Raw genomic sequence first — 26,381 nt, forward strand, 5'->3', positions numbered from 1 at the left:
AACAGCCGCAGTGGACGTGCTGGGCCGTGATGGTAGTAACGGTGGGCTGCAGTCACCTGACCCCTGGTGGGGCCCCTCGGCAAATGCCCATCATATATCCCATGCCCACCTCTGGAGACTGGCCCCGTCAGCATAGACCAGACAGGCAGCCTCTAGAGAGCAGGGCTTTCCGAAGGTGAATTAGAGGGATGACTCCTCCCTCCCAGCAGGCTTCCCATGGGCCCAGGAAGGGACTTGGTGATAGATTAAGAAACCACCCAGAGACTCCAGCTGAAACAAGTGATGTCCAGGCCTTGGTTGCCTTCCTAACCAGGTGACGAATGTGGCTGCCCATGCCTGGTTCCACCTGGCTCCATCTTCTGGCTCCATCTCCTCGCCCCGGGCTCTCCACGAGCAACTCACGCTGCATCCGGAAGGCTTCGCACTCTCATTCGCAGCATTTCTCTTGCTTAATGGTGGGGAGCTGGAGGATGGCTTCCTGTTAACTTTTATCCTCCGCATAAACAGCCTGCTTAACTCACAGTGACAGTCGTTCCAACAGCTCGCTCCCAGCGCTGCCTCCCAGCCCACCAAAGCCACTCCCAGCTCCCAGGTCCTGCCCTGCCTGTGGAGAGCAGGAAGGTTACTCTTATGTTTAATTTTTTTCTCATGCAAATAAAACTCAGGCCTTAGCTTCAAGCCTGGAGGAAGCAGATGCTGAGGGAGTTGTTGGGACCTGGAGCAGAGGGACCCAGGGGACAGGGCGCCTACTCTGGGACAGACTAGGGGAGGACATAGGGGACAAGGCCCCCAGGCCTGAGAGTGGGCACAGCAGGGAGGAAGTGAGCGAGGTGGCCCAGGAAGTCCACTTTGGGAGGGGGCTGGTGTCCCTAAGCCAGAGGGGAATAGATAGCTGATCTGAAGATGGTCGGGGATGGGGGGGACCCGTGAGCCTCGGTGAATCCTCCTACTCAACCCCCAATCAGCAGGTGGCCTGGACTAAGACCCTGGTTCCAGAGCCTAGGCCCTGACTGGCCCCCCAGCCCCGGCTCCACGTTTTCTCCACCCCACCCTTTCTACAGAGCCCCCACCCATGTCTCCTCCCTCTGCCCTCTAATTCTAGCCCGTGTCCTCAGGGCCTGGCTCAAGGCTCAGTTCCTCAGGTGGCTTCTCTGACCTGCCCCAGGCCCCCTCGGGGCCAATCCAAAGGCAGGGCCGTGGGCTCTAGTTCTTACCCCCGCCCCCTCGCAGGCTGGCACCTGGCACAGGGCAGCCCCGACGTGAGCTCCCAGGTCCTGCCCTGCCTGTGGAGAGCAGGAAGGTTACTCTTATGTTTAATTTTTTTCTCATGCAAATAAAACTCAGGCCTTAGCTTCAAGCCTGGAGGAAGCAGATGCTGAGGGAGTTGTTGGGGCCTGGAGCAGAGGGACCCAGGGGGCAGGGCGCCTACTCTGGGACAGACTAGGGGAGGACATAGGGGACAAGGCCCCCAGGCCTGAGAGTGGGCACAGCAGGGAGGAAGTGAGCGAGGTGGCCCAGGAAGTCCACTTTGGGAGGGGGCTGGTGTCCCTAAGCCAGAGGGGAATAGATAGCTGATCTGAAGATGGTCGGGGATGGGGGGGACCCGTGAGCCTCGGTGAATCCTCCTACTCAACCCCCAATCAGCAGGTGGCCTGGACTAAGACCCTGGTTCCAGAGCCTAGGCCCTGACTGGCCCCCCAGCCCCGGCTCCACGTTTTCTCCACCCCACCCTTTCTACAGAGCCCCCACCCATGTCTCCTCCCTCTGCCCTCTAATTCTAGCCCGTGTCCTCAGGGCCTGGCTCAAGGCTCAGTTCCTCAGGTGGCTTCTCTGACCTGCCCCAGGCCCCCTCGGGGCCAATCCAAAGGCAGGGCCGTGGGCTCTAGTTCTTACCCCCGCCCCCTCGCAGGCTGGCACCTGGCACAGGGCAGCCCCGACGTGAGGTGTCAAACTGAGGGCTGGGCTGGACGAGCCAACACACAGCCGCACTTCCAGTCTGCAAGGGACCCTCATGGGGGAAGCAAAATGGACTTTCTCTCTGGCTCCATAGACAACGGGAGGTATAAGGCCCCCAAAGAGCAACGGTCTTCCTGAAAAACCGCCAGTGCAGGCTGCAAGGAGGCCTAGGACAAAGGGCCCCGGGCGGGGCGGCAGGTGCGGCTGCGAAACCTGAGTCTGAGGTCTTGGGAACCCTGGGACGGGGTGGCTCCTCAGCGGGAAGCACCAGGGCTCCAGCAGGTGGCAGGGAGTTTGAACTTGGTGCTCTGGACTCCTGTTGCAGGAGATGGCGAGAGGGGCCCTGGAAACTACGTTTGAACTTGGTTTCTGGCGGCTTCTTACCCCGGGGGTACTCGGGGAACAGCTGTGCGTTCCTCTCTGCCAGAAAGTCCCAGCAAGTGCTGGTGACTGGGCAGGCGTGGGCCCTCCCAGACCGCCTGCCTTTCCTCCCCCTTTCCTCCCATTCTCAGAGTAGGGAGATAGAGAAGTACAGTGGCGAGAACTCTGGGCAGGCGTGGGCCCTCCCAGACCGCCTGCCTTTCCTCCCCCTTTCCTCCCATTCTCAGAGTAGGGAGAATCACAGTGGTGAGAACTCTGGTTCTAGGTCAGATGGGAGCAGGTGAGACTCCTGACTCACCTTTTCTGGGCACTCTGCTGGCTTGGCCAAGTTACTTGCCCTCTCTGAGCCTCACCTTCTTCATCTGTAAAATGGGTTTGTAGACACTCTTAAGAAAGAGCTTAGCACAAAGTTTTGCGAGGAGTTTAATGCTTAACCGAAGCCAGCCCTTGATAGCTGATCAGCAATGGGGCTCATTTGCTGGGCCTGCTGAGAGTGAAAGATGCTCTGCTCCTTTTGAAAGCTTCAACATCATGCAAATATGAGGTCTTGGAAGAGTTTGTGTCAGTCCTGATGGGGACAAATCTGGCCCACTACCCTCTGCTGGTAGGACCGGTTGTGTCTTTGTCAATAGTACACGGCTGATTATAACAGCTTGCATGCTTTAAGCACTCACCATGTGCCCGGCACGGCGACATTTAAAGACCTCAGTAACCTATTTAATCTTGCAATCAGCCCTCTGAGATTATCCCCAGTTAGGACCCCCATTTTGCAGATGGGGAAAAGTGAGGCACAGTGAGGTTAATTAGCACACTAAATCACACAGCTAGTAGGTGGCGACAGTGCCAAACCCTTGAATGATTTCAGAACCTACCGCCTCTGCTGTCAGGCCGGGGGATGATCGGTAGATACTGTCTTGACTAGGAATCCCTAAATGGAGTGCTGTGTGAAGAAGTTAGACCGTGATCGGAGGAGAAAAGTGCTGTGATTTTTTTTTTTTCTTTCTGAAAAGATGTTTGTGCTATAGGGCGTGAATGCTCACCAGAGAGACAGAAAGCGAGAAATCACCTCTAGGGGGATGGCCACACCACAATCCCTTCTCCTCCATTTTTCTCTTGGGATTTTGGGCACACACACACACACACACACACACACACACTCTGTATGAGTTTTAAGTCACCAGTCCAGGACTTGAACCATGGTCGATTACGTGGGAATCCAGAAACGTAACCACCATGCCATCTGCTGGTCCCAAAAGTACTATGATTGATCAACCGTGTCTGCCAGCTGTCCAGAAAGGGCGGGCTGAGCTCTCTGCAGGCCCCTTGCTCCTCATCGGCCTTGCAGCTGTTGGCATTTGAGGTCAGATCGTTTGTTGGGGTGGGGCCGGGGCTGTCCAGTGCATCACCCTGCCACATCCCAAGTCCTGGCAATCAATACTGTCTCAGTGTTGCCAGGCGTCTCCAGGGGGCCCCGTCGCCCGTGGTTGAGAACCCTGGCCCTGCAGCAGGCAATGGGGGTGGAGAAAGAGGTCTGGCCTTGGAGTCCAGAAACCAGCTTTCCAGGCTGGGTCCTGCCACCCAGCATGTCTGTCTCCATGGAAACGGCCCTTCCCCTGCCCGGCTGCCAGGTTCTGAATATAAGGTGAACAGGATGACATAGATGGTCCCAAAGTTTCCTTCTCAGAGTTTATGAGTCTCCACCACATTTCTGCTGCCTCCCCCAGGCCCTTCAATTAAAACTCTCAGGTTATTGGAGCATAACTTCCCAGAGATCTGCAGAGGCAAAGCGACGGGAAAGCCTGGAATCTGCAGAGGGCCGTTTCACCCCGTAGAGCTCCACGTTTGCTCCTCATTAAAAGAAAGAAAGAATCAAAGAAGGAAAAAGCCCCAACCCTTGGTGCCAAGGTTTCATCCAAGCGGCAGTTATCAAGCAGATAGGAGCAGAAAAATCAGAGACAATATCCGAACCCCCATTTCTCGGCGAGGAAAGGAGACGAGCTATTGGTTGGGGAACTCTCCCCGGCCCTGTTCAATTATGAATCTCGGCAGGAAGCCTGGAAAATCCCAGCCTGCTGGGCAGCAAAGCATTGGAGGAGGCGTGAGGCTGGCGCTGTGGGTTCTTGAAGAGCTCGCTGTGCAAGGAGAGAGATGGTGGGGCAGGCTGGACTCCTGCCTCCCCGCCGTGGAGCAGGGAGGGTGGGCAGGAGCACGCCCTGGGGCGGAGCGCCATCTCCAGACCCTCCTGCAGGCATCTCATGAAATGCAGGAGGCTTCCCGGGTGTGGTCCGGTGACTGCCATCAAGGATTGGGTCGTTGGAAAAGTCCTGACGCACTTTTCTATGTTTTTCCACGCAGAAATGCGTCACGACTTTCCCGATGACCCAACGTAAGGTTTTTGTTTTGTTTTGTTTTGAATCAGAATAAGAGAGACCGGTCTTTGTAGGGAGCCTTTCCCCATCACCCACACGTGGTTCCACTTCTCCCTTACGAGGTCCCCGATGTCCCCCTCTATAGACAAGGAAATGGGCTGAGAGATCTACCAGCTGGCCCAGTGAGTGCTGTCCCTACACCTCCTCCAGCCCCTGGGGTGACAGAGACCTGCAGAGGCCGAGGTGGGGGTCACTGGCTTCTACCGGGTGACTTGGGAGCCGGTGTTCAGCATTCCTGTCCCCTGATACAACGTCTCTCCTCTCCCCCATGCCCTGTAGTCCCTTGGGAACCCGTGCTCATTTTCAGGTCCCGTAAAAGCTTTGCAGACCCACCTTGAGGAGTGCAGTAGGGTCTGGGCTTCTGAGCCGGTGAGAACCCGGTTGGAATCCCCTTCCCCCAGTGAAGGTGCAGATGGTTTGGGGTTAGGGTTCTCCCAGCTGCGGGCACAGAAACCACCTAGCTCTGGCTCGATCCCAGAAGAGAGCTGTATTAGCAATGTGTGGAGGGTCCTGAGGGTGGCAGGAGTGCAGCCGCCAAGGCCAGGATCCCCCAAGGCTGTTATCAGAGACGACTTTAACACCCCACCTTGTTGGTGAGCTCCCTGAGATCCCTCAGCCCCTGCATCTCCTCTGTCTCCTCCTGAGAACATCCACCCTCCAGCTTAGGCCAGAGGCCTGCCCAGGAGCACCAGCTGGGGCAGGGTCCTGGAATGGGCTGGTGGACATCTGGGGGAGAGGAGGGGACTCACCCCAGAGATGCACTTGGTGCCAAGTGTGGTCCAGGCTCCCTCCCACCACTTCTGCCCCTCTGACTCACTGCCGGCTGTCCCTAGTACAAGATCCTCAGGGCCCAGGATTTAGACAGCTGCCTCCGTTTACCACACTAACTTCCATCTCCAGGTTCCAGATTTAAATTGGGCCAGAAATAAACCGTCCCTGAGAACCCCATGTCCTGGGGGAAGTTTCTTGATCTAGAATGGACTCCAGATGGACCCAGACTCCTGGCTGACATCAGACCAGAGTCCAGTCCCGTCTTCCTCCTCCTGCTGGTGACAAGGTGAACTCTCTCCCACCTCCTCTGCCAGCCCCTCTCTGGGCTGCCCCATTATGGGAAATACTGTCTGGGCTAGTAGCCCCCCCTTGATTGCTAGAGACGGGGGGCACCCTGGAGAGGCATCCCCTGTGTGCGGTACACAGACAGGGCCGAGGGAGGGAACACCGGGCCCAGGGTGCTGTGGGGCCCGTTCTTTTCTGAACTGGCCCAACTTAAGACCCAGTGCTTCTCAAGGCAGCTCTGTCCTTGGGACTGAGAGCAAGTGGGGTGGGGGGTGCTGAGAAAGAAATGCCCCACCCCCTGCCAGCCCACTGACACCCCCTTCCCCGGCCAGCCACAGGCACTGAGGCTGCCCGGGGGTTACTGGCAGCTGCAGGAAGCTGCCAGCACTGAGCCAAGGTTTAAATGTGCCCCTCGGCACAAGGGGCTCCAGTGTGAGCGTGGGATGAAGGGAGAGCCTGTTAGTCCTGGGCCGGCAGAGCCCGCTGTCTCCAGGCAGCTGGGCTCCTCTGGGACTGAGAGAAGATGCCCGAGGGGCCCCAGGCTGGCACCCCCCAACCCGAACAGGCCAACAGTGACCCTCAGCTGGGCTGGGAATAGAATCCCAGAGCCTCGAGGGACTAGACTCCTGTGGGAATCGGGAGACTTCAGCTTCAGGAAAACTGGTGGCATTAAAGGCCTTCCCTCATGGGGCCATCAGGCCATCTCTGCCACCGTGGTCCCATCTACCTTTTAAGCCTTGGCACTGCCCCACCTCCCCTTCCCCACTGGTGTCTGCAGAAGCTTGCTTCCCTACAGGCTTCTGGGCCACAGTGTCTGCCCACCCTGGAGCTGTCCCAGAGGCTGGCTCCAGGTGCAAGCCTTCCTCTTCGCTCTCTGTGAACCCGCCCTTCCCACCTCGCAAGAGTTTCGGCTCTTTTGTTCCAACACACCCGTGCCCGCCCTACCCCGCCCCCCAGGTTAGATGTTCTCCCTGGCTGACCTGTTATTTTGGATGTCACAGAGCCCAGAATCAATAAATGAATAGTAAATTAAAAGAAAGAGTGGGACCAGCAGATGGCATAATGGTTACATTGTTGGACTCCTATGTAGTCAACTGTGGTTCGAGTCCCAGACCCGGCAGCTTAAACTCACTGTGGGCACATTTGCATGCATGACCAAGGTCCTGGGAGGAGAGTGGAGGAGAAGGAATTGCGGCATGGCCATCCCCCCGGGGGGTGATTTCTCGATTTCTGTCTCTCTGTCTTTCCAGTGAGCACACGCGCCCTATAATAAAAACTTCTCTTAGAAAAAGAGTGCACAAGCCAGCCCTGTAGCTCAGAGGTTGAGCCCTGTGTATAGGAAGCTGGATCCCACATGGCCGACAGCCACATGCCAGGCACATGTGCATGCCCCAAATCCTGGTGGGATGGAGGAATGGAGAAACAAGGACCGTGGCATGAACCTGCCATACTGAGGTGTGTATTTTCTTTTTCTGTCTCTGTGACAAGTACTCATGCCCTGTGTCCAAAAAAAAAAAAAAAAGAATAACTTTTTAAAACATTTTAGGGCCAGCAGGGAGCATGATGGTTAAGGCATTGGACACCCACATGGCCAACTACGGTTCGAGTTCTTGAAAATCACACCGGGCACACGTGCATATATGCCCCAAATCCCAAGAGGAGAATGGAGAAGGGATTGCCCCTGGGAGGGGGTGATTACTCACTTTTCCTCTCTGTCCCTCTCCATCTCTGGATCCTGTCTCTGTCTCTCTCTCTCTGGCAAGCACACACATCCTATGGCAAAAACCTAAAAACTTTTTTTGTTAATTTTAATAAAATAAAAAGGGGCAAAGGGGCAAATGGGTAAACCACAATTTATGTCAAAAGCGAAGCCCCGAGCAGATCACAAAGGGACCATGACGTTGTAACAGAAACACGCCCAAACGACTAATGCCTTAAACATGATAGCAGCTGATTACTTGCTCCTCTGAGTCCGAGTGGGTGGTCCTCTTAGTGAGTGACTGCCCTTCACAGTGTGACTCAGGGCCCTAGGCCCCTTTCACCTGTGGCTCCACTACTGCCCGTGGCCAGCAGGAAAGGGCGTAGGGATGGTGGGTTCACTCACTGCTCCTGAGTCTTGTCCCGGGAATGGCCATCCCATTGAGCAACTCGGTCATTTGCCATGTGGCCACCTCTAACTGCTGGGGAAGCTGGGAAGTGCACGGTACCCACCTGCCCAGGGAGGAGCAGGTTCAGTGAGCAGGTGCTCCGCTGCATCTGTGTCCCCAGCATCTAGCACAGACCGCGTGCTCAGTAAATGAAAGTTGGATGAAGAAACTGGAGGTCATAGTGGCTTTACGGGGTCTTGCAAAGACTCAGTAACAGGCCAGGTAGCTAGGGCCTACCCAGAAAGTCCAACCCCACCCACACTGCCTTTCCAAGCCTGGAGTTCCTCTGTAGGAATCCATGGGGAGGTTTCCCAGCACCCCCGTAGGAGACTAGCGCATGCCCATTAGAAAGCCGCAGTTATTAGGAGGGCCCTTTGGAGATAGGTGTGGAAGCAGAGGAATTACGAGAGCAGCCCCTAGGGGGTGCCTAGGGGGAACAGAGGCAGGGCAGGGCAAAGATTCCGAGGGTGGTGTTCAGCCTCCCTGTCCCCTGATACAACGTCTTTCCTCTCCCCTGAGCCCTGTAGTCCCTCGGAAACCTGAGCTCATTTTCTGGTCTTGTAAAAGCTTTGCAGACCTGCCTTGAGAAAGGAAGAAGGATCTGGGCTTCTGAGCCAGCGAGAACCGAGTTGGAATCTCCCGCCCCCAGTGAAGGTGCAGATGGGTGAGGGTTGGGTTAGTGAATGCCTCAGGTTCGTGGTACAGCTTGGTGCACTTGGTCCCCTGTGTGGTGGGTTAAACTGTGCCCCCGTCTTCTTAAGTAGAAGCCTAACCCCAGTACTTTGGAGGGCGACTTTATTTGGAGACAAGGTCTTTACAAAGGTAACCAAGTTGAATGAGGTCCATTCGGGTGACCCTAGTCCGGTACAATTGGCGACCTTATGGAAAGGGAAAATATGGCCACGATCATGCACACAAGGTTCAGAACATGATGTGAAGAGAGGCAGAGATGGAGGTGATGTTTCTAGAAGCCAAGGCATGCCAAGATCACCAGCAAACCGTCAGGGGCTGGGGAGGTGCTCGGAGCAGCTTGTCCCTCCCGGCTCTCACAGGTATGGCCTCTGCCACCAACTTGGTCTGAACTTCTGGCCTCTGGAACTCGAGACGATGAACTTCTGTTGCTCAAGCCCCCAGTCCATGGTGCTCTGTTACATCCTCCTCAGATGGGATGCCCCTGCCTCCCTGTGCTGGAGTGACCTCGGCCAAGTCACCTCACTTGCCTCAGGTCCTACCTCCATGGAACACGTCTAAGGACGAGAGCCAGAGTCTCCCCACACCAGGAGCGTTGGCAGCCTGTCTTCATTCCCACCTCCTCCCCTCAAGACCACACGGCCCATGCCTTCCCCTTGAGCCTCAAGTCACCAGGCTGCTATAACAAAATGCCATGAACCGAGTGGCTTATAACATGACAGAAACTTACTTCTCAGTTCTGGAGGCCGTGACGTCCATGAGGCACCAGCGGATTTGGTGTCTGGTGAAGGTTGCTTCCTGGTCCACAATAGGTACTTTCTTGCTATGTCAGAAGGGATGAGGGATCTCTCTGGAGTCTCCTTATTGTTTTATTATCATTATTATTATTAGTTTAGTTGCCAGAGGGTACATGCCCTCACGAAAGAGAGAGAGAGGGGGGAAGAGAGAGAGAAAGAGAAGAGGGAGAAAGCATCCCCCCAACGAGGCATGGTCATGCTGCAGTCTCTTCTTTATCTCTCTGTCCTGTCTGGGTTTGGGGCACACGCATGTACCTGCCATGTTTTTTGAGTCACAGGGATTGGAATTCTAACCATGGTTGGCCATGTGGGATCTGTTTCCCTTAACCAGCGCCCCACAGGGCCAGCCCTGAGATGACTCTTTTATACGGGTACTAATCCCATTTGGGGGGCTCCACCCTCCCGGTCTAATCACCTCCCAAAGGCCCCACCTCCTGCTGCCATCATGGGATGTCAGCCTAGGAATTTGGGAGTGGGAAACACCAGTATTCAGACCACAGCACTGCCCGTGGAGACATCCAATAAAGTCCCATTTAATCAGCCTGCCAGACAAGATCCCCACCCTGTCCCGGCCTCTTCTGCCTCTCCTTCCCCCATGGTGGCTCTCCAACCACACCAGGCCATCAGTAGTTCTGGAACCTTCACTCCTTTGCCCTCACTATCCTCTTTGCAACATCTACCTCAGCACACCCTCAGTACACATCAGCAGCTCCCAAAGATCCTGCCTTTCCACCACTCTCAGCCCAGCCTGGTGTGGGGCCCTGGATGGTCATCCCTCAGCCTGAACTCTCCAGCTTGCAAGAAAGGATAAATTCAACCCAAAGCATCAGCCAATACCCTTAGCTCAAGAGTCTAATAATATTGTTGGGCTTCCCCTCGTGCTCCAAACAGAACTACTTGCAACTCTGAGAACACACTGCGTCCTCCTACCTCCTGGTGTGCACAGTGGAAACATAGTCAGGTGGTCTGAGTTCAAATCCTGGCTAGGGCACTTAGTAGCAAAAGGCAGTAAGAATCTGGTCCTGGGCTGGCACTGTGGCCTGATGGTTAAAGAAGCCGGATCCCACGAACCAACCATGAGGTTTGGATTGGGCCCAGTGGCTTGAAAATCATGCTGTGTAGGTGCATGCCTGCCCCAAATCCCAACAGGCTAGAGAAATGGAGGGGGAGGGATCGAGGTGTGACCACATCCCATTAGGGGGCAGTTTCTCCCTCTCCTTCGTTCTCTCTCAATCTGGCAAGCACACACACCCTGTGGCAAATTAAAATTAAAAAGGAAAAAAGAGAAAATCTATCCCAGCTCATAGGAGGAGTACGGAGATGAAGTGAGTTCATAAATGGCCATCAGGGGGCACAGCTATAGCCCTCTAAACTATAGTGCTGGAAGCCATGTGACTGACTGTCAGTTCAAATCCCCTGCCTGGTCAGTCTGAGGCACACTGGGCATGTGCGCCAAGATCCTGACAAGCTGGAGGGCCGGGGAGGGGATCATGGTGAAGATACCCCTCTCTGGGACCATCAGTTACCGTAATGGCTATGTCGCTGGGCTCCCATGTAGTTGATTGTGGTTAGAGTCCCGGACCCAGTGGCTTACACTCACGCCGGGCGCGTGTGTGTGCATGCCCAAGATCCCGAGAGGAGAATAGAGGAGAAGGGATTGCGGCGTGGCCATCCTCCCTGGGGGGTGATTTCTCCCTTTCTGTCTCTCCGTCTCTCTCTATCTGTCTGGCAAGTGCATGAGCTCTATAGCAAAAACCTCTCCAAAAAAAAATTAAAATAAAAAAAAAAGATGCCCCTCTCTCAGATGTGCATATGTGCTATCAGGAAATAAATGAATAGCAGGTGTGTAAGACAGTGCCTGGCACATAGTAGGTGCTCAGTAAATCCTTCGTGTTCCACTCACTGTGGGGACGGTTCTCTTCCACCACTTTGTCACCCTCAGCCCAACTAAAGCTGACACTCCTCAGATCTCCACCTCCTCCACAAAGTCCCGGGTTCTGGAATGGTCCGTGTTCCGCTGGAAACATTCCGTTCTGGTCGTGCTAGGCTGTTCTTCCCCTTCCAGAGGTGTGGCAGGGCCAGGCTGGTATTGGAGCAGCTCTGGGAGGGCACCAGAGCAGAGGCAGGCATGGCAGCAGCGTGGCATGAGGACAAGGAGGTGCAGCCGCACTGGCCGCTCCTCCCGCTGCCGCTCTCTGAGATAAGCCGGTCCATCGGGCCCTCAGACCAGGGCTGGGACCTGTGCATAGCTCCCCCATCTCAGAGCACAGCCCAGGGAAGCCTCTCGAATTCAGCCTGCTTAGGAGATGCCTATTTAAATCCTTGTAAGGTCCACTTTGGCAGCTATTAAAGAACTGCTGTGTGGGGGGACGTCTCACCCTCACCTTCCTCTCTGCTCTGGGTGGTCTCCATCAGCGTCCCTTCCTAGCCATGGGGCCATGTCCAGGGCTCCTTTGCACTCCTCCTGTGTTGACTGGGGAGGGCGGGGATGATGGGGATGTTCTGAAGTCGTGCGTCCGAGGGGCTAGCCAGTGCAGGGGTGTATGTGCCATATGTGGGTTCCACACCTTCACCTCGACCTCAGCTCTGAGCTTCGCCACAGCAAGGGCACCAGTCCACAATCTAAAAGGCCTGGGATCTGCCCGTGCCTTCCAGCCTCATCGCCCCCCGAGATGGTGTTGATGGGCACATACTCAATCTTGTGTTATCAGCTCTCCCCAGGTCAAGAATTCTGTGAAGGTAGAGACCCTCTGACCCCGATCAGTGGCCCCAGTGCTTGAAGAGTGTCTGTACATTGTTCAGCGCTCAGTAAAAGTATCGAGGAACGGGTGAATGAATGAAGTGAATGAATGAATGATGAGCAAACAGTTAAGAGTCTGCTGAATAAGTGATGCACGAATTAGAGAAACGCCCGACTCCGCAGGGTCTACTTGCCCCTGTTGCTTTAAGTCACATCCCTCCCATCCTAGAGCAGAAAGGGGCCGTGCGATGGCTCTGCCTTCCTTCCTGGTACCTCTGGCACCTCCTACTGCGCTGTCAGGAGCCCTTTTCCGGAAGCCAGCCTGGTGCTCTTGGTGGCTGAGGTTTTGCTTCCTGTCCACCTCGACCTCAGCTCTGAGCTTCGCCACAGCAAGGGCACCAGTCCACAATCTAAAAGGCCTGGGATCTGCCCGTGCCTTCCAGCCTCATCGCCCCCCGAGATGGTGTTGATGGGCACATACTCAATCTTGTGTTATCAGCTCTCCCCAGGTCAAGAATTCTGTGAAGGTAGAGACCCTCTGACCCCGATCAGTGGCCCCAGTGCTTGAAGAGTGTCTGTACATTGTTCAGCGCTCAGTAAAAGTATCGAGGAACGGGTGAATGAATGAAGTGAATGAATGAATGATGAGCAAACAGTTAAGAGTCTGCTGAATAAGTGATGCACGAATTAGAGAAACGCCCGACTCCGCAGGGTCTACTTGCCCCTGTTGCTTTAAGTCACATCCCTCCCATCCTAGAGCAGAAAGGGGCCGTGCGATGGCTCTGCCTTCCTTCCTGGTACCTCTGGCACCTCCTACTGCGCTGTCAGGAGCTGAGCTGGGAAGGCAGGCCTGGTGCTCTTGGTGGCTGAGGTTTTGCTTCCTGTCCTGAGCTGGGAAGGCAGGCCCACCAGCCTGTAGAGAGCCTTCGTCCTGAACCCGCAGGGGTCTGAGAGGAGGAAGCATCGGGAAGGCGTGGGCAGAATGCTGGGCAGAGTCAGGAAGCTGGGCTCCAGGGGCCACCATTCTGTGGACATAGCAGCCATCCCCCGAGCCTCACTTTTCTTCTCTGTAAAATGGGCCAAAGAAGACTGTTTTATAGTGCAGGGCAGAGTGCCCAACTGTTCGGAGCTGGGCCTCTTCAGAGGGGCTTGTGAAAGCAGGTCTTCGGCGCCTCTCAGCCTCTTCCCTCCACCTTCAAAGGAGCGTCCTTACAGAGATGAAGCGGGCTGACCCTCCGAGTGTGCTCAGCACCGTGGCTTTCATCTCAGCCTGAGCTCAGGGCCTGTGAGCTGGTGGTGAGTCTTGGGTGGCTCTCCTAGGGACTGGGCTGGGGGGCAGTGCAAGGACTGCCCTGAGTTGATTGTTACGTGGCTTGGCCTTGGGGTGGAGAATGGACCTTGCAACTGCCCCCTGTAGAGAGGGGGCTTGGGGACACGACCCGCCAGCTGTCCTTGTCCTCCACTGCTCAGAAGTTACCTGTGCTGTTAGTCCCTGGAACTCCCAGATGCGCGTGCACACATGCAGTGCTGCGGGCAGCCCACCCGGTGCCCTGGGCAAGAAATGATTGGTACAGCCGAACCCAGCGGTCAGCAGGTTACACCTGCGGAGTTGGTTGCTGCAGCGACAGTGAGTGGCTGGAATAAAAGGCGGACAGAGAGAGGCAAAGTGGCCGAAGGGTGTGCGCATGCCCTCACTAAGTGTCTGTTGCTGCCTGGAATGTTGGGGAGGATCCGGTGGATGGTGCTTATGGAAATGCTTCGCGAACCATAAAGGATTGCATGAACAATCGCCATTGTTATTAAGCCACCCTTGACATTCTTCTGTCCAGGATGCCCTTCATTTCCACAGGCCTCTGAGCTGGCCTGCTATGGAGGCTTAGGTCAGATGCCAGCACCCCTAATACTGGCTCCTAGGCTGGCCAGTTCACCCCAATTTGCCTGGGACTCTCCCAGTTTTAGCATTGAATGTCCCACACTCCTGGAACCCCCTCCCCTGAGACTTGAGCACTGGACGTCTGGGCTGTCCTCGGGGGCCATGACCACAGGTGTGACCTTCCACGGAGGCCACGGAGAAAGAGGCAATGGGAGACTCACCCTCAGAGGCCCACTCCCCCTCTCACCACCGAGCTTACACCTCAACCACCAGCGGCCACCTCCAAATGCGTCTGTGGCCATTTCCGACACGTGAGCCCGTTTTTCACTTAGAATCGAAGACTCTGTTGCCTTTCTGCTTTCTTTGACTAAGATGTATTAGTTACTTTCAGACACTGTAGAAGATTCAGAAAACACAAAATGTAAAGTAGGAAAACTTGATCACTCATAACGCCACCACCCAAAACTAAAACACCAGACACATTCGGGGATATTTCTTTCCACAGAAATAGCCCTAAGGAAAGGGGCTCATGCCGTGTGGAGATGAACGGGCATGTCCACACGTGCACACGCTCCTTGTCTCCACAGAGCAGAGCAGGGACGGCACCCTCTGGCCCAGCGCCTGGGTTTTGGAGGTGAGGAGATCGCTTTCCTGGGGTCCTGTGACTAATGAAGTGTTCTCGCACCAGTGGGTTCTCGACCGTCAGGAAACAAGGGCCGGGGTGTCTCTGGGAGCACAGACCAACAACCTCCACCCCACGCCCTTCAGTATGTCTGCAGCGTGGTCAGTCTGGGACCTAAACAGTAACCACCTTGAGCATCCTGTAAGAGATAAAGTAGCAGCTGGCTGGCTCACAGAGAACACGTGCGAAGTGGATTGGAAATGACTTTTGCTCTTACTTCTCACATCAGCCATTAACTTTCTCCCTACTAAATGCCGCAGGCCAACGCTAACAAAATTAAATTAGACAGGGATAAATGTGAGAGTCCTCAGGACTAAACACTCCACTTCGCAAAAACAGGTTGGGGGAGGGGAGGCAACACTTGTGAGAAAATCCTTGGAGACTGAATCAACCGTAATACCAGGTCTCATTAACAGAAGCACAGAGTCCAGAAACGAGGAGGGGGCAGCATGACTGGGCCCTGGGCTGGCCCAGCCCAGCCTGGATGTTGGGTTGGTGGAAAGGGCTACGCTTCACGGCATTGAGAGTTGGGAGCAGACCCAGAGTGGGGGAGCAAGGGTGAAGAAGGCTCTCAGAACTACAGTAAGGAAATGAAGGTGTCAGCCCTAGAGGGAATGGACTTTGGGGGGAAATATCCCAAATTTGTGGCCCCCAGGGGACAGGAGCAACGGCTTTCGCTCTCCTTGAGACCAAAGACAACTTGCACCCTTCTCCACAGCCCCACCCCTTCTTTAGACTGGGTGGGGGTAAGGTAAGGTCGTTGGTGGGGAAGTCACGGCTCCTTCCTGTTAATAACGTCTGGCAAGGGGAAGCCACCCTCATCCATCCAGTATGACCTCACCTTAATGGATTACATCACAAGAGGCTGTTTCCAAATAAGGTACCTTCAGACCGGCCCTATAGCCTAGTGATCAAGGAAGCCAGTTCCCACATAGCTGGCTGTGGTTCGAGCCCTGACCCCAGCAGCTTGAAAAACAGGAAGAACATGTGCATATGTTCCCCAAATCCTGACTGCAGCATGACCATGCCCTACTGGGGGGCGCTGCCCCCCACCTCACCCCCACACCCCATGAAGGCACATATTAAATGGCGATTAAACGGGGTCAGGACTTCAGCAGATCTTTTGGGAGTGCAGTTTATCCCCCTTCAGTGCCACTCCTTCAGTCTCTGCAGAAAGCCTTGGCGTCTCAGTGTGTCGGGAAGAAGGGGGAGAAGAAAGGCAGGCCCAGGAGTGGATTCGTGGAAGAGCCGCTGTAAAGAGCGTGTGTCTGAGCGCAGTAACACGCAGTCACATCCACAGCGGGTAGGCCCAGCGCCAAGAAACGGAAGTGCCCGTTTTTACAGCACAGTTCAATTGATACATCCATGACTACAGACAGTGAAGTAGTCACTAAACAAAGTATTTACAAACAACTAAATACATTGGGCCACATGCTTTCTATTTAGCTTCTATCAAATACAAAATAAAGCCCTACCCTGAGTAGAGATGAGCAAAATATATTTGCAGGGGAGTGGGCATTTGGAGCCAACATTTCTGTTTATAAGCTAATATTCCAAAACTGAGGGTTTTTTTTTTTTTTATTTCAGGTTGAATGTGTAACTGTGATTTTCTCATTTCTGCCAAGGCCCTGTTTTCTTTTCAATTTCTTAAGTGTTGGAGAAGGTTTTATGTTCCCCTAGTCTCTATGCTATCTCCTTTTAGAAGGTTCAGCAACCTTTGGATTGATATCCTTATTTTTAATTTAAAAAAATCAAAGTTTTCTAAAAAGCTAAAGCTATAGGTGTTGCACCGGAGAGAGATCGGGAAATGAAGAAAGCAGGTTGCAGAAGGACGTGGCTAGTATAATTCCATTTTACAGGAGAGGAATATGGACCAGATTCATGGCCTAGTGGTTAAGGGAGCTGGGTCCAACATGGCCGATTGTGATGGAGGCCTGGCTCCAGCGACATGAAACACATGCCATGCACATGCATAACCAAAATCCAGACTGGATGGAGAAAGGGAGAAGGGATTGAAGCATGACCACGCCCCATTGAGGGATGTTTTCTCCCTCTCTGTCTCTTTCTCTGTTATCTTCGATGAGCGCATGCACTCTCTGGATGGGGGATATAGCCATTCTTGAAACTATTGAATAGTTTGGTGTTTTCTTATCAAAGTAAACATGCAACTATCATGTGACCCAGGAATTGCACTCCTAGGCATTTATCCCAGAGCATGAAAATGTATGTTGACCCCGAATCTACACCTGAGTGTTCACATTAATAATAGTTGGAGACCACAGGTGTCTTTCAGTGCGTGGATGATTAAACAAACACCAGCAAGTCCAAGCCATGCAGTATGGCCCGATGGTAAAACGAACCAACTATAGATATGCACGACAGCTTGAATGCATCTCGAGAGAGTTGTGCTGTGAAAAGTCAATCCCCAAAGGTTACCTGCTGTGTGACTGCATTTGTAGAACATTCTCGAAACAACAGAACTATGGAAACAGAACATATGGGTGCCCACGTTGAGTCAAGGAGGGTCTGAAGCAGGAGGGAGGTGGGTGTATCTCTCACAGGACAACATGAGGATTCTTGTGGTGGTGGAATGTTCTGGATCTTGACTGTATTAACGTCAGTATCCTGGTTGTGATATTGTACTATATGTAGCTCTGCACAAAGTTACTATTGAAAGAAACCGAGCAAAGGGTACTCAGGTATTTCCAGTGTTATTTCTTACAACTGTATGTGAGTCCACAACTAATGTCCAAATCAAGCTGAATTTTTTTTTAAAAAAAAATGATCCGCTGTGGTGGCACCGCTGTGAGATGCCGGAGCCAGACGGGAGGCCCAGGTTGAAATTGCCATCCACCTACACGTGCAGGGCTGCCCTGCACGTACCCACAGTCATGGCTGACTGGAAGCTGAGGGAGAATTGCAGTACCCTGTCAAAGGTACCCCCCACGAAAAAAAGAAATGAGAGAAATCAATCAGGAGGGTGAGAACCCCACAGAAATGTCTGCATGTGGGTGTTCACACAAAGGAGACGTGGGAAGATACCTGGCGAATGTAACAGTCCCCGCTTGGAGAACAGATCTGAAAGTCAGTTTATTTACATTTTCTTCTTTAACCTCTTCTTTGACTTGCTCCAAGAAGCAGGTATGATGGCAATTTTGTTTAGACTCATGAAGTAGCAACGAGAAAGGTGTGGTGGGTGGAGAGGGAGGAGAGCCGTGAGCTCCATCCACCTCACCATGTCTGGGAGTGCTTGTTCTGGATTGCCACAAACATTTCGACCCTGCAGTGTGGGAGCCAGGAGTGAGAGAGGGGAGGCCGGCCCACTCTGGCCTCTGTGTCCCGCTCCCCACCCTCGGCCGTCCTGGCACCCATCTGTCCTGTGCGCGTCCCTCTTGCTCACGGGTTTTTGTCCCACCCCACCCCCCCCGCCCCCGGTTCAGCCGCACACAGAAGAGCAAAGACGTGGCTTCTGGGCCCAGGGACAGCAAACCTGCCCTGAGCCATCCCCATGAGCCGAGGATCTCCCTAAGTGCTATTTGGGAATCTTCCCAAGGCCCTCCATTCAGGTGTCATCTCACGTAATTCTCCTGAGGTCCCCAGGACCAGAGCTATAGTTGTGCCGCCCTCCAGATGAGGAGACGGAGGCATTAACCGTGATGTTCACGCTCGATCCTGCTCAGAGGACACCGTCAAGACTTATCCCACTCAAGGCATCACCTCCGAGCCCCTTGCGCCGTGTGTCTCCTCCAGTCCTAACCACGCCTGGTGCCAGAGTGGCCAGAGATGCCCATAGACCAGAAGACTGGACTTGCCACTAAACAAAAGCCAATCTCCAGAGACCAGATTTGGTAAATAAGGAAAGGAATGTGGTCAGTCAGGTCAACACCAGGGGGAGAGCGGATCGGCCAGAGCCCGTAACGTGTCCACCAGATGGGCCAAGATGCCAAACTTAGCCAGGGCAAGGGGTCAGTGAGAGCATGCATCTAGACGGAAAGGCAAGCCATCTGTTGTCTTGGGGCAGCAGTCAGGCCTGGTCATTGTCTTTAGGTAGGGTTAACAGGAGACCTGTGAGTAAGAGACATCAGGAAAGCAATCGCTGCTTAAGGGGCAGTTTTCCTTCCAGCCCTCTCAGTTCTCTGAGAAGCAATGATTTAAAAGCAGCAGAAAATGGAGTCAGTCCGGGACAACTCTTAGACCCTGAAGCCTAGATGTGGCTTTGCAGTGCTTCAGCTGATAAAATCTTCTCAGCCAGTTCTCTGGGAGGGACCGGTGTCTGTGAAGACTCAGTGAGGATCCTGTTAACTTTCATTAGCTAAACATTAGGCTTCACCTTTGTGAGGGAGGTAAAAGGTTAGGTTCTGTAAGACTCACTGGGAGGTGAAAGGTGGGAGTTAAGACTGGTTTTCCTCAGGTTCTGCACTATTAAGATGGACTCTGAGACTGAGTGCACTATAGGGTCACTTGGAGTCTCTCACGGCTTAGCCCCTCACCACTGGACTTGCAGGCCCAGGAAGCAGGGTTGTCCCTAAGCACCTCAACTCTTTGGAGGCAGCAGGTAGAAGAGCCCCACGGGGGAGAAGGCATGGGGCAGGGCAGCTGCTGATCCGCCTGTGCTCCCAGCTCACTGGGGACCTGCTGTGCTCCCAGCTGCTGACCCGCCTGTGCTCCCAGCTCACTGGGGACCTGCTGTGCTTCCAGTTGCTGACCTGCCTGAGTTCCCAGCTGCTGACCCGCCTGTGCTCCTGGCTCATTGGGGACCTGCTGTGCTCCCAGCTCACTGGAGACCTCTCTGACTGGAAGCACAAAGAGCCTCACTTCTCCGCTATAGGGCGCATGCGCTCGCCAGACAGACAGAGAGAGACATAGAGACAGAAAGAGAGAAATCACCCCCCACGGGGGATGGTCACGCTGCAATCCCTTCTCCTCCATTCTCCTCTCGAGATCTTGGGCACTCACGCACACGCGCCCGGTGTGAGTTTTAAGCCACCGGGTCCAGGACGCGAACCGCGGTCGACTACATGGGAGTTCAGCGACATAGCCATTATGCTAACTGCTGGTTCCCAAAGAGTCTCACTTCTAAGACTGTGCTCCCAACAGGTCAGGCTGGGCTGCCAGAGGCCACTGGGATGCCTGGCAGCAGCTGCAGGAAAAAAGATTAGCTCCAGTTGGAAACAGCGCAGCCAGGCCATGCAGGCTGTGAGATGAGCTCCCGGGTCCTCAGCTGCAGGAGTGGGGAAGCAGCCCTGGCGGCGGGGAGGGCCAGCTGGCATGGTGACACTCCGTGCCGCACCCCTCCCGTGACCAGTGCTGTGGTGGTTCTGTCCCAGACTGCTGGAGAGCTGCATGGGTGATGTGGGAAGGGAGAGCTGGCTGGTCTGGCCGCACTTACAAAACTACCCAGGGGCCCTGCCTCCTACGCTATGAAGGCCACATCTCAGAGTAAGGAGGAGATGGTCTCAGCCCTTCTGGAAGTTTCTCTTGCTCCATGTTCTCTTTCTTCAGGCACATCGAGGACAGCTAATGCACCCCTTCAGCGTGTGCCCTGGGGAGGGTTCGTAGTTGGCCAGACTCGGATCCCCCTTGCCTTTGCCGACTTCCTGCTGTGCCCGGGAGGCCCCTCTTCCTGTTCTCTCCGGGCAAAGTCTTTGTTCCATTTGAAGATGTGGCTCTAGGGCTGGCCCAGTGCCCTAGCAGTTAGGAGAGCCAGCTCCCACATGCCTGGCTGCAGCTCACATCCCGGCCCCAGCCACTTGGAAAAAAATACACATTACATTTCATGCAGGTGTGCCCCAAACCCCAACACGTCGGGAGGTGGAGGAGGGATGCTGTGCACTGCACTCTGTGGGAGCTGCTTTCTCCCTCTGCCTCTGCCTGTCTCTGATGAGCCACACGCCCTCTAGCAAATAAAAAAAAAAAAAACAAGGACTAGCAGTTGGCGCAATGGCTATGTCGCTGGACTCCCATGTAGTCGACCGTGGTTCACGTCTCGGACCCGGTGGCTTAAACTCACGCCGGGCGCGTGTGCGTGCGTGCCCAAGATCCCGAGAGGAGAATGGAGGAGAAGGGATTGCAGCATGACCATCCCCTCTGGGGGGTGATTTCTCGCTTTCTGTCTCTATGTCTCTGTGTGGCGAGCGCACGCATCCTATAGCAAAAACCTCTCAAAAAAAAAAAAAAAGGTGTGATTCCAGAGCCCCCTTGGGTGGGGTGGGGGACCCTAGTGCTATTCGTCCAGGGCAGTTCCTGCTGGGCACCTCCAGGTGAGCAGTTCTGCTGGGCGCCTCCCAGTCCGGCCGCTTACTGACAGTGTGGGCCCTCGCTGCCTCGGGTATCCAGACTGGGCCATCAGTGACACGCTCACCTTGGGGCGCTCTCTGTCACCGAGTCCTTCTCCCTGCATGTGCCCATTGCCCTCACCAGACAGGCACACAAGAGCCACCCTTCTCTCTGTCCCCAGGGCCAGCACAGAGCCTCCCACACACACAGTAAACAAGTCAAGAATGAACGGGCGCGTGAGCCCCGAGAATGCTGACGATGCTTTGTCTCCTCTTGTCCCCTCTAGGGATCTATAAAGGGCACTGCTTCCGGATCAATCACTTCCCAGAGGACAATGATTACGACCACGACAGCTCGGAGTATCTCCTCCGTGAGTGTCAGGGATCTTTCGCTTCCTTCGTGGGTGGAGGGAGCCGGATCCAGCGGGGGCGGGAGGTGCTTTCCCCTAGAAGCTCCCTCACTCCCTTTCTGACTCAGAAATTGTGTACTCAGAGGGTGGCGTTTTGTGCAGTCCTGAGGGATTGCCTGTTCTGGGGAGACTGAGGCCAGAGCCAAGAGGGTGGGCATGGCTAGCCTCGAACTGCTGACTGGCTGGAGCTGGGGATGAGCGAGGGTGGCTGAAGCTAGGCTCTGCCCAGACCGAGCCTCCCTGAGGGCTGGGGCACCCCAAGCGCACCCCCCCCACACACACCTGCCGTTCCACTGTTCTGTGTGAGCCACCACCTCTGCCATGGCTGCCCTTGAGCCCCTGCCCACCAGGGCCCCATGGCTGTCAGGGCCCCAAGACTAGAACGTGTAAATCGCAGCACAAGTCGAACCCCAAAGGACAGACCTAGCCCCACACCCTAAGTGCAGGCCAAATGGTTTCTTCCCTGGGCCCATGATCACCTCTCTGGGAGAAAGGATGAGGCTGCAGCCAGGAGGAGTGTGGAAATAGGAGAAGCAGCACCAGTTGGAAGTCATTGTCCCCTTTCATGTCAGCTGAGACACAGGAAGAGCTACTCACAGTGGAACCCTGGGGCCTGGGCCCAGCCTCCCTGATGGAGAATCAATACCAGTGCCCTCAGAGAGAACACAGCTCACTGTCACCTGCTTATGGATTTTTTTTTTTTTTTTGGTCCCCTGAGAGAAAGGATTTTGATTCTGACTCATCTAGTGAAATGGAACAGTATGCAGTTCCTGTGGAGCCCAGGGCAGTGTCGGGCTGCTCCAGCCTGGCCCAGAACCAGAATTTGGCCAGAGTTCTGCCACCCCTCCTCCCTCCCCTTCTCCTCCCTCTGCTGCCTATCCCCCAGTTCTGCCCGCTGGGGTCCCACACTGAACCATGCAAATGAGACTCCCATGGGGCGGCCACGGGTGGTTGTGCAAGTTGCACACTGCACAGCTCGAGGGATGCCATTTGCACAGATCATAGCATGTAGCGTGTGGTGGGCACAGTCATCTACAGTGGCCCGTGGGTACCCGGCCCATTGGAATGGCTCCATTGAAAGCCGCCCGTACCTCAGCATCTGCCCAACCCAAGGTGGTTCTTAAGGCTCTGAGGGCGGATTTACCCCAGTGACAGCCCTGGGACGAAGAGGAAGGAGCCACGGAAGAAAGCATTTCCTCTCCGTTTCCCACCTGAGCACCCCTGAGGTCGGGGGTGCTGGGCTGGCCGTTCTTCACTCACCTTTTCCAGTGCCTTTCATAGTCCCAGAGCTCTGAGATCTCTTTCCACATTGACCTCAAGACACATCAGCCCAGAAGTCTGCCACGTGGCTTCGTGAGGCTCCAGCAGGAAGCGGGCAGTAGGCTCACGTGGGGCAAATGAAGGGTGTTTAAGGAAGGCCAATTCCAAAGCACGGCCAGGTGAAGGGGAGCCTGCGAGGCTGCGAGCACACGGGGCCAGCCACAGCCTGGTCGGGAGCCCTGACCCTCCTGGCCTGAGCAGCTAAGGGGTCAGGTGGCCACCTGGAGGAGGGGCATGGTGAGGAACATGCCACCTGGCAGGAGCAGTGGCTTCAGGGAGGAATGCAGCCTCTCTGTCCACAGCTTGGCAGGAGGAAGCCAGGGAGTAACTGCTTTACCCCGCACTCCTGCAAAACCAGTCAGAGCGATGATTCCATCCACGTGGCCAGCCTCCCAGGGCCTGGGATGGATGGGAGGGGGGGTCTGGAGGGGCAAATAAAGAACGAGGCGGGCCAGATTCCGGCTTCTGTGGGTTCCTGCACCCCACCGGCTGTGCCTGGGGGAGGGTGTGAGGGCTGGGAGGGCTGCAGAGTGATCTTCCTGTGCGACGTGGTGGTGACAGCACAGCAGCAGTTAGAGTTCACTTGGGAAGGGCGGGTTCTCGGAAGTGCACGCTGGGCGGGACCAGCGGGCTCATTAACAAGCCCAGAGATGTCCATGGAAGAGAAAGGTTGATGGCTTTCGGGCTGTGGGCTCCAGATGCTGGTGGAACTGGGGGTGCAGGGGCAGAGCTGACTTCCCAGCAGGCCGGTGTTTTTCCACTCAGTGGCTGCTGGGCTTGAACACCAAGCTCCGTGTGTGTCTGTGATCATCCTGTACCTCCAGAGCGCAGGTACCTGTGAACTCTGAGCCAGAGAGGTAAGCGACTTTCAGAGACAGGCCAAGGCCATGGCCACCATGGCCATCTGGCCTGTGTTTCCCAGGCTCTCCTATTTCCCAAGACTCCTGGTCTCTGTCCAGACCATTTGTCCCAAACATATGGAGAAGCCCAGGGGGAATGTCTCCTTTTGGGGCCTAATGTTTGCAGCAGGTGAATTCATTTAGTCATATAACAAAAAGTTATTGTGGTCCTACTACATGCCAGGCCCTGCATTAGGCACATGGAATGCAGCAGCAAACCAAACAGAGCTGCCTCCCCCCACCTCCATCCCCATCGCTGGCATCCTGGTAGAGAGTGGGTGTTTTAGAGAAGGTAACAGGAGGTTCCACAGTGGGGCTCCCACGGGACAGCCTGCAGCACGGGCAGCTCAGCGGTCCCATGCCAAGCACCAGCCAGGCAGGTCCCACCGCGCTCCCTATGGTCATTCTTTGGCAGTTCAAGAACAAAGGCAGCCTCTGAGCCACACTCTGAAGCCTTCTGGAGAAGCCTGGTATGTGTCTGAGCTATGTCACTGTCACAGGGCCTCCTGAAGACCTCACTTTGCAGGTCCCAGCTCAGGATTTGAGGGGCCACCACCCCACATGCTGCCTGTCCTCTTTTCCATGGGCACTGCTGGCCCCAGAGCTTCCCTCCCATCTCACCCTGGGCCTGGCGCCCCCTTCCAGGGTCTCTATTTCTTTTTTCTTTTTTTGAAGAATTATTTATTTAACTTTCTTTATTCATTCATTTATTTTAATTTGACCAGAGAAGGACAGAGTGAGAGAGAGAAAGGGAAAGTGAGAAAGCAAGCCACCAGGTCTGGGGCATGTGGGAGTCCAGCGCCCCTCACCACCATGCCACCTGCCAGCCCCGCGTCTCCATTTCTGGTTAAGTGAATGCTTTCTGTGCTGGGCTGCAAAGCGCTAGTGTCAGCTTCTGAGAATCCTCAGCGTCCCCAAGGCCGAGTTAGAAGGAGGTGGCCACCAGGACTTACTTAGGCTGGCACGGTGTGGGCTGGACCCTGTGAGGGGCCCAGGCTGCACCGCTGTCCACAGCGACTCCTTCTGGCGTCTGCACGTACAGAGCTCAGGAATGCGTCCGTGGGACAAGGCACAGGTTCTCGTGTGACTCACCTAGGCAGGGTGAATGGCTGAGAGCCAGGACCAGCCTCAGTGCCCCTAGAGGAGCAGGGCTCCCTTCTCTCTGGCCCCTCCACCCATCTGCAGAACAAGGCCATGGCAGGGGCTGCGGGTCCCTGGTCAGGACTTTGCTGGCCAGCCCCACGCGGGCATGATCAGAGGCACACAGGAAATCTCCGCCAGGCCTGCGGCTGTGAGAAGGCAGAGAGGAACTGGGAGGAGGAGGTGCCCGGAGAAGAGCTTCATTTAAAGCCCCAAACAATCCCCCTCTGTGAAGCAGGGCGCACACTGGTGGGTTTACAAACACGAGACAAACGCTGCCTTCAGAGGCTGACAGGCCCGAACCCCGCTCAGCTGGCTCAGGAGATGGCGCCAGTGCTCCTGACTCAGTGTCCCCTGCTGGGGCCACGAGAATCCACCCATGGGCACAGCGGGAAGGCCAGCTCTGGGCTCCTCACGTCCTTCCCTGCCTCTGACCTTCTTTCTACCACAGATCTAAGGGAGGGGCCGCTAAGCCCCTACTATGTGCTGTACATTCTTCGCAGTAACCTCAGGGGTGGTGAATTCACTTCAAGGTAACACATGACCATGGGGCTTACAGCAATAGATTTACTCTGCAGTGCGGAGGCCAGAAGTCCAGCATCAGGGTGTCTGGAAGACCTCGCTCCCTCTGAAGGCACTAGGGGAGGACCCTCCCGCCACTCCTAGCTTGCGGTGGCTGGCAGCACTCCTTGGCTTATGGCCACGTCACTCCAGTCTCCTCTCCATCTTCACATGGGTTTCCTTGGTGTCTCTGCCATCTGGGTCCTTTCCTCACTTTATAAAGATACTTGTCATTGGATTTAGGGCTCATCCAGGGTAATCTTCTCTTGAGATCCTCAACTTACATCTGCAGACCCCTTTCTTCACACAAGGTCACGTTCACAGTGCGAGAGGTCTGGATACGGACACATGGGGGAGGGCTGCAAGGCGGCCTGCTACAGTCCCCGGGGTATAGGAGAGGACTGAGGTGTCCCCCAAGTCAGCTGCCTGGTCACCCTGCTAGCCAGTGCAGAACAAGGGTGCAGCGGTATTTCTGCTGGACACTGTGGGCCACCAGCAGCCCCCTCTTCTGCAGCCTCAGGCAGGCCATGAGCTTCCACATGTTGGTCTGTCATGAGAGGTGACGCTGATGATGGGAATGAGATGTCACTTAGGAAGCACGTGCTATGGCCAGGCAGAGGGCATCAATACTGTGTGGATTCTCGTTTCACAGATGGGAAATTAGGTGCAGAGGAGTGAAGTGACTTGACCAAGGCCACACAGCCAGCGTGTCACAGAGCATGGCCCACACCCAGACAACCTAATGCCAATGCCTGTGCCCACACCCACCAGTCAGGGCTGCCCCTGCCCAGCTTCCGGAGGCTTTGTGGAGACCGTGTCCAGAACCGGCTTAGTGGGCGTCGAATGTGGTGCAGTCCTCTGCTCCCATGGCTATTCCTACGGCCTCCCTGGTGTCCCAGAGGACTCTGCTCCCTCCTCGCTGACGAGTGTGACTCACACTTGGGAGAGGCGAAGGGAGATGGCAGCTGGTGTGACTCCAGGCCACTCAGTGTCTGTCCTGAAGCCATCACTTGCAACTGGCCCAG

At 55.1% G+C, this 26,381-nt stretch overlaps 1 protein-coding gene across 1 annotated transcript in view; it reads left to right on the top strand.

Annotated features, from left to right (window-relative positions):
- The first annotated feature begins 20,171 nt into the window (after positions 1-20,171).
- CACNG4 (calcium voltage-gated channel auxiliary subunit gamma 4) overlaps positions 20,172-26,381 on the top strand; it is an 11,397-nt gene continuing 5,187 nt past the window's right edge. The window contains exons 1-2 of the mRNA XM_006146830.1: positions 20,172-20,190; positions 21,314-21,397. Of these exons, the coding sequence (XP_006146892.1) occupies positions 20,172-20,190; positions 21,314-21,397 (103 nt within the window). The remainder of the gene's footprint in view (positions 20,191-21,313; positions 21,398-26,381) is intronic.

Source organism: Tupaia chinensis, unplaced genomic scaffold, assembly GCF_000334495.1.
Source record: "Tupaia chinensis unplaced genomic scaffold, TupChi_1.0 Scaffold000187_1, whole genome shotgun sequence".
Classification (NCBI taxonomy): Eukaryota; Metazoa; Chordata; class Mammalia; order Scandentia; family Tupaiidae; genus Tupaia; species Tupaia belangeri.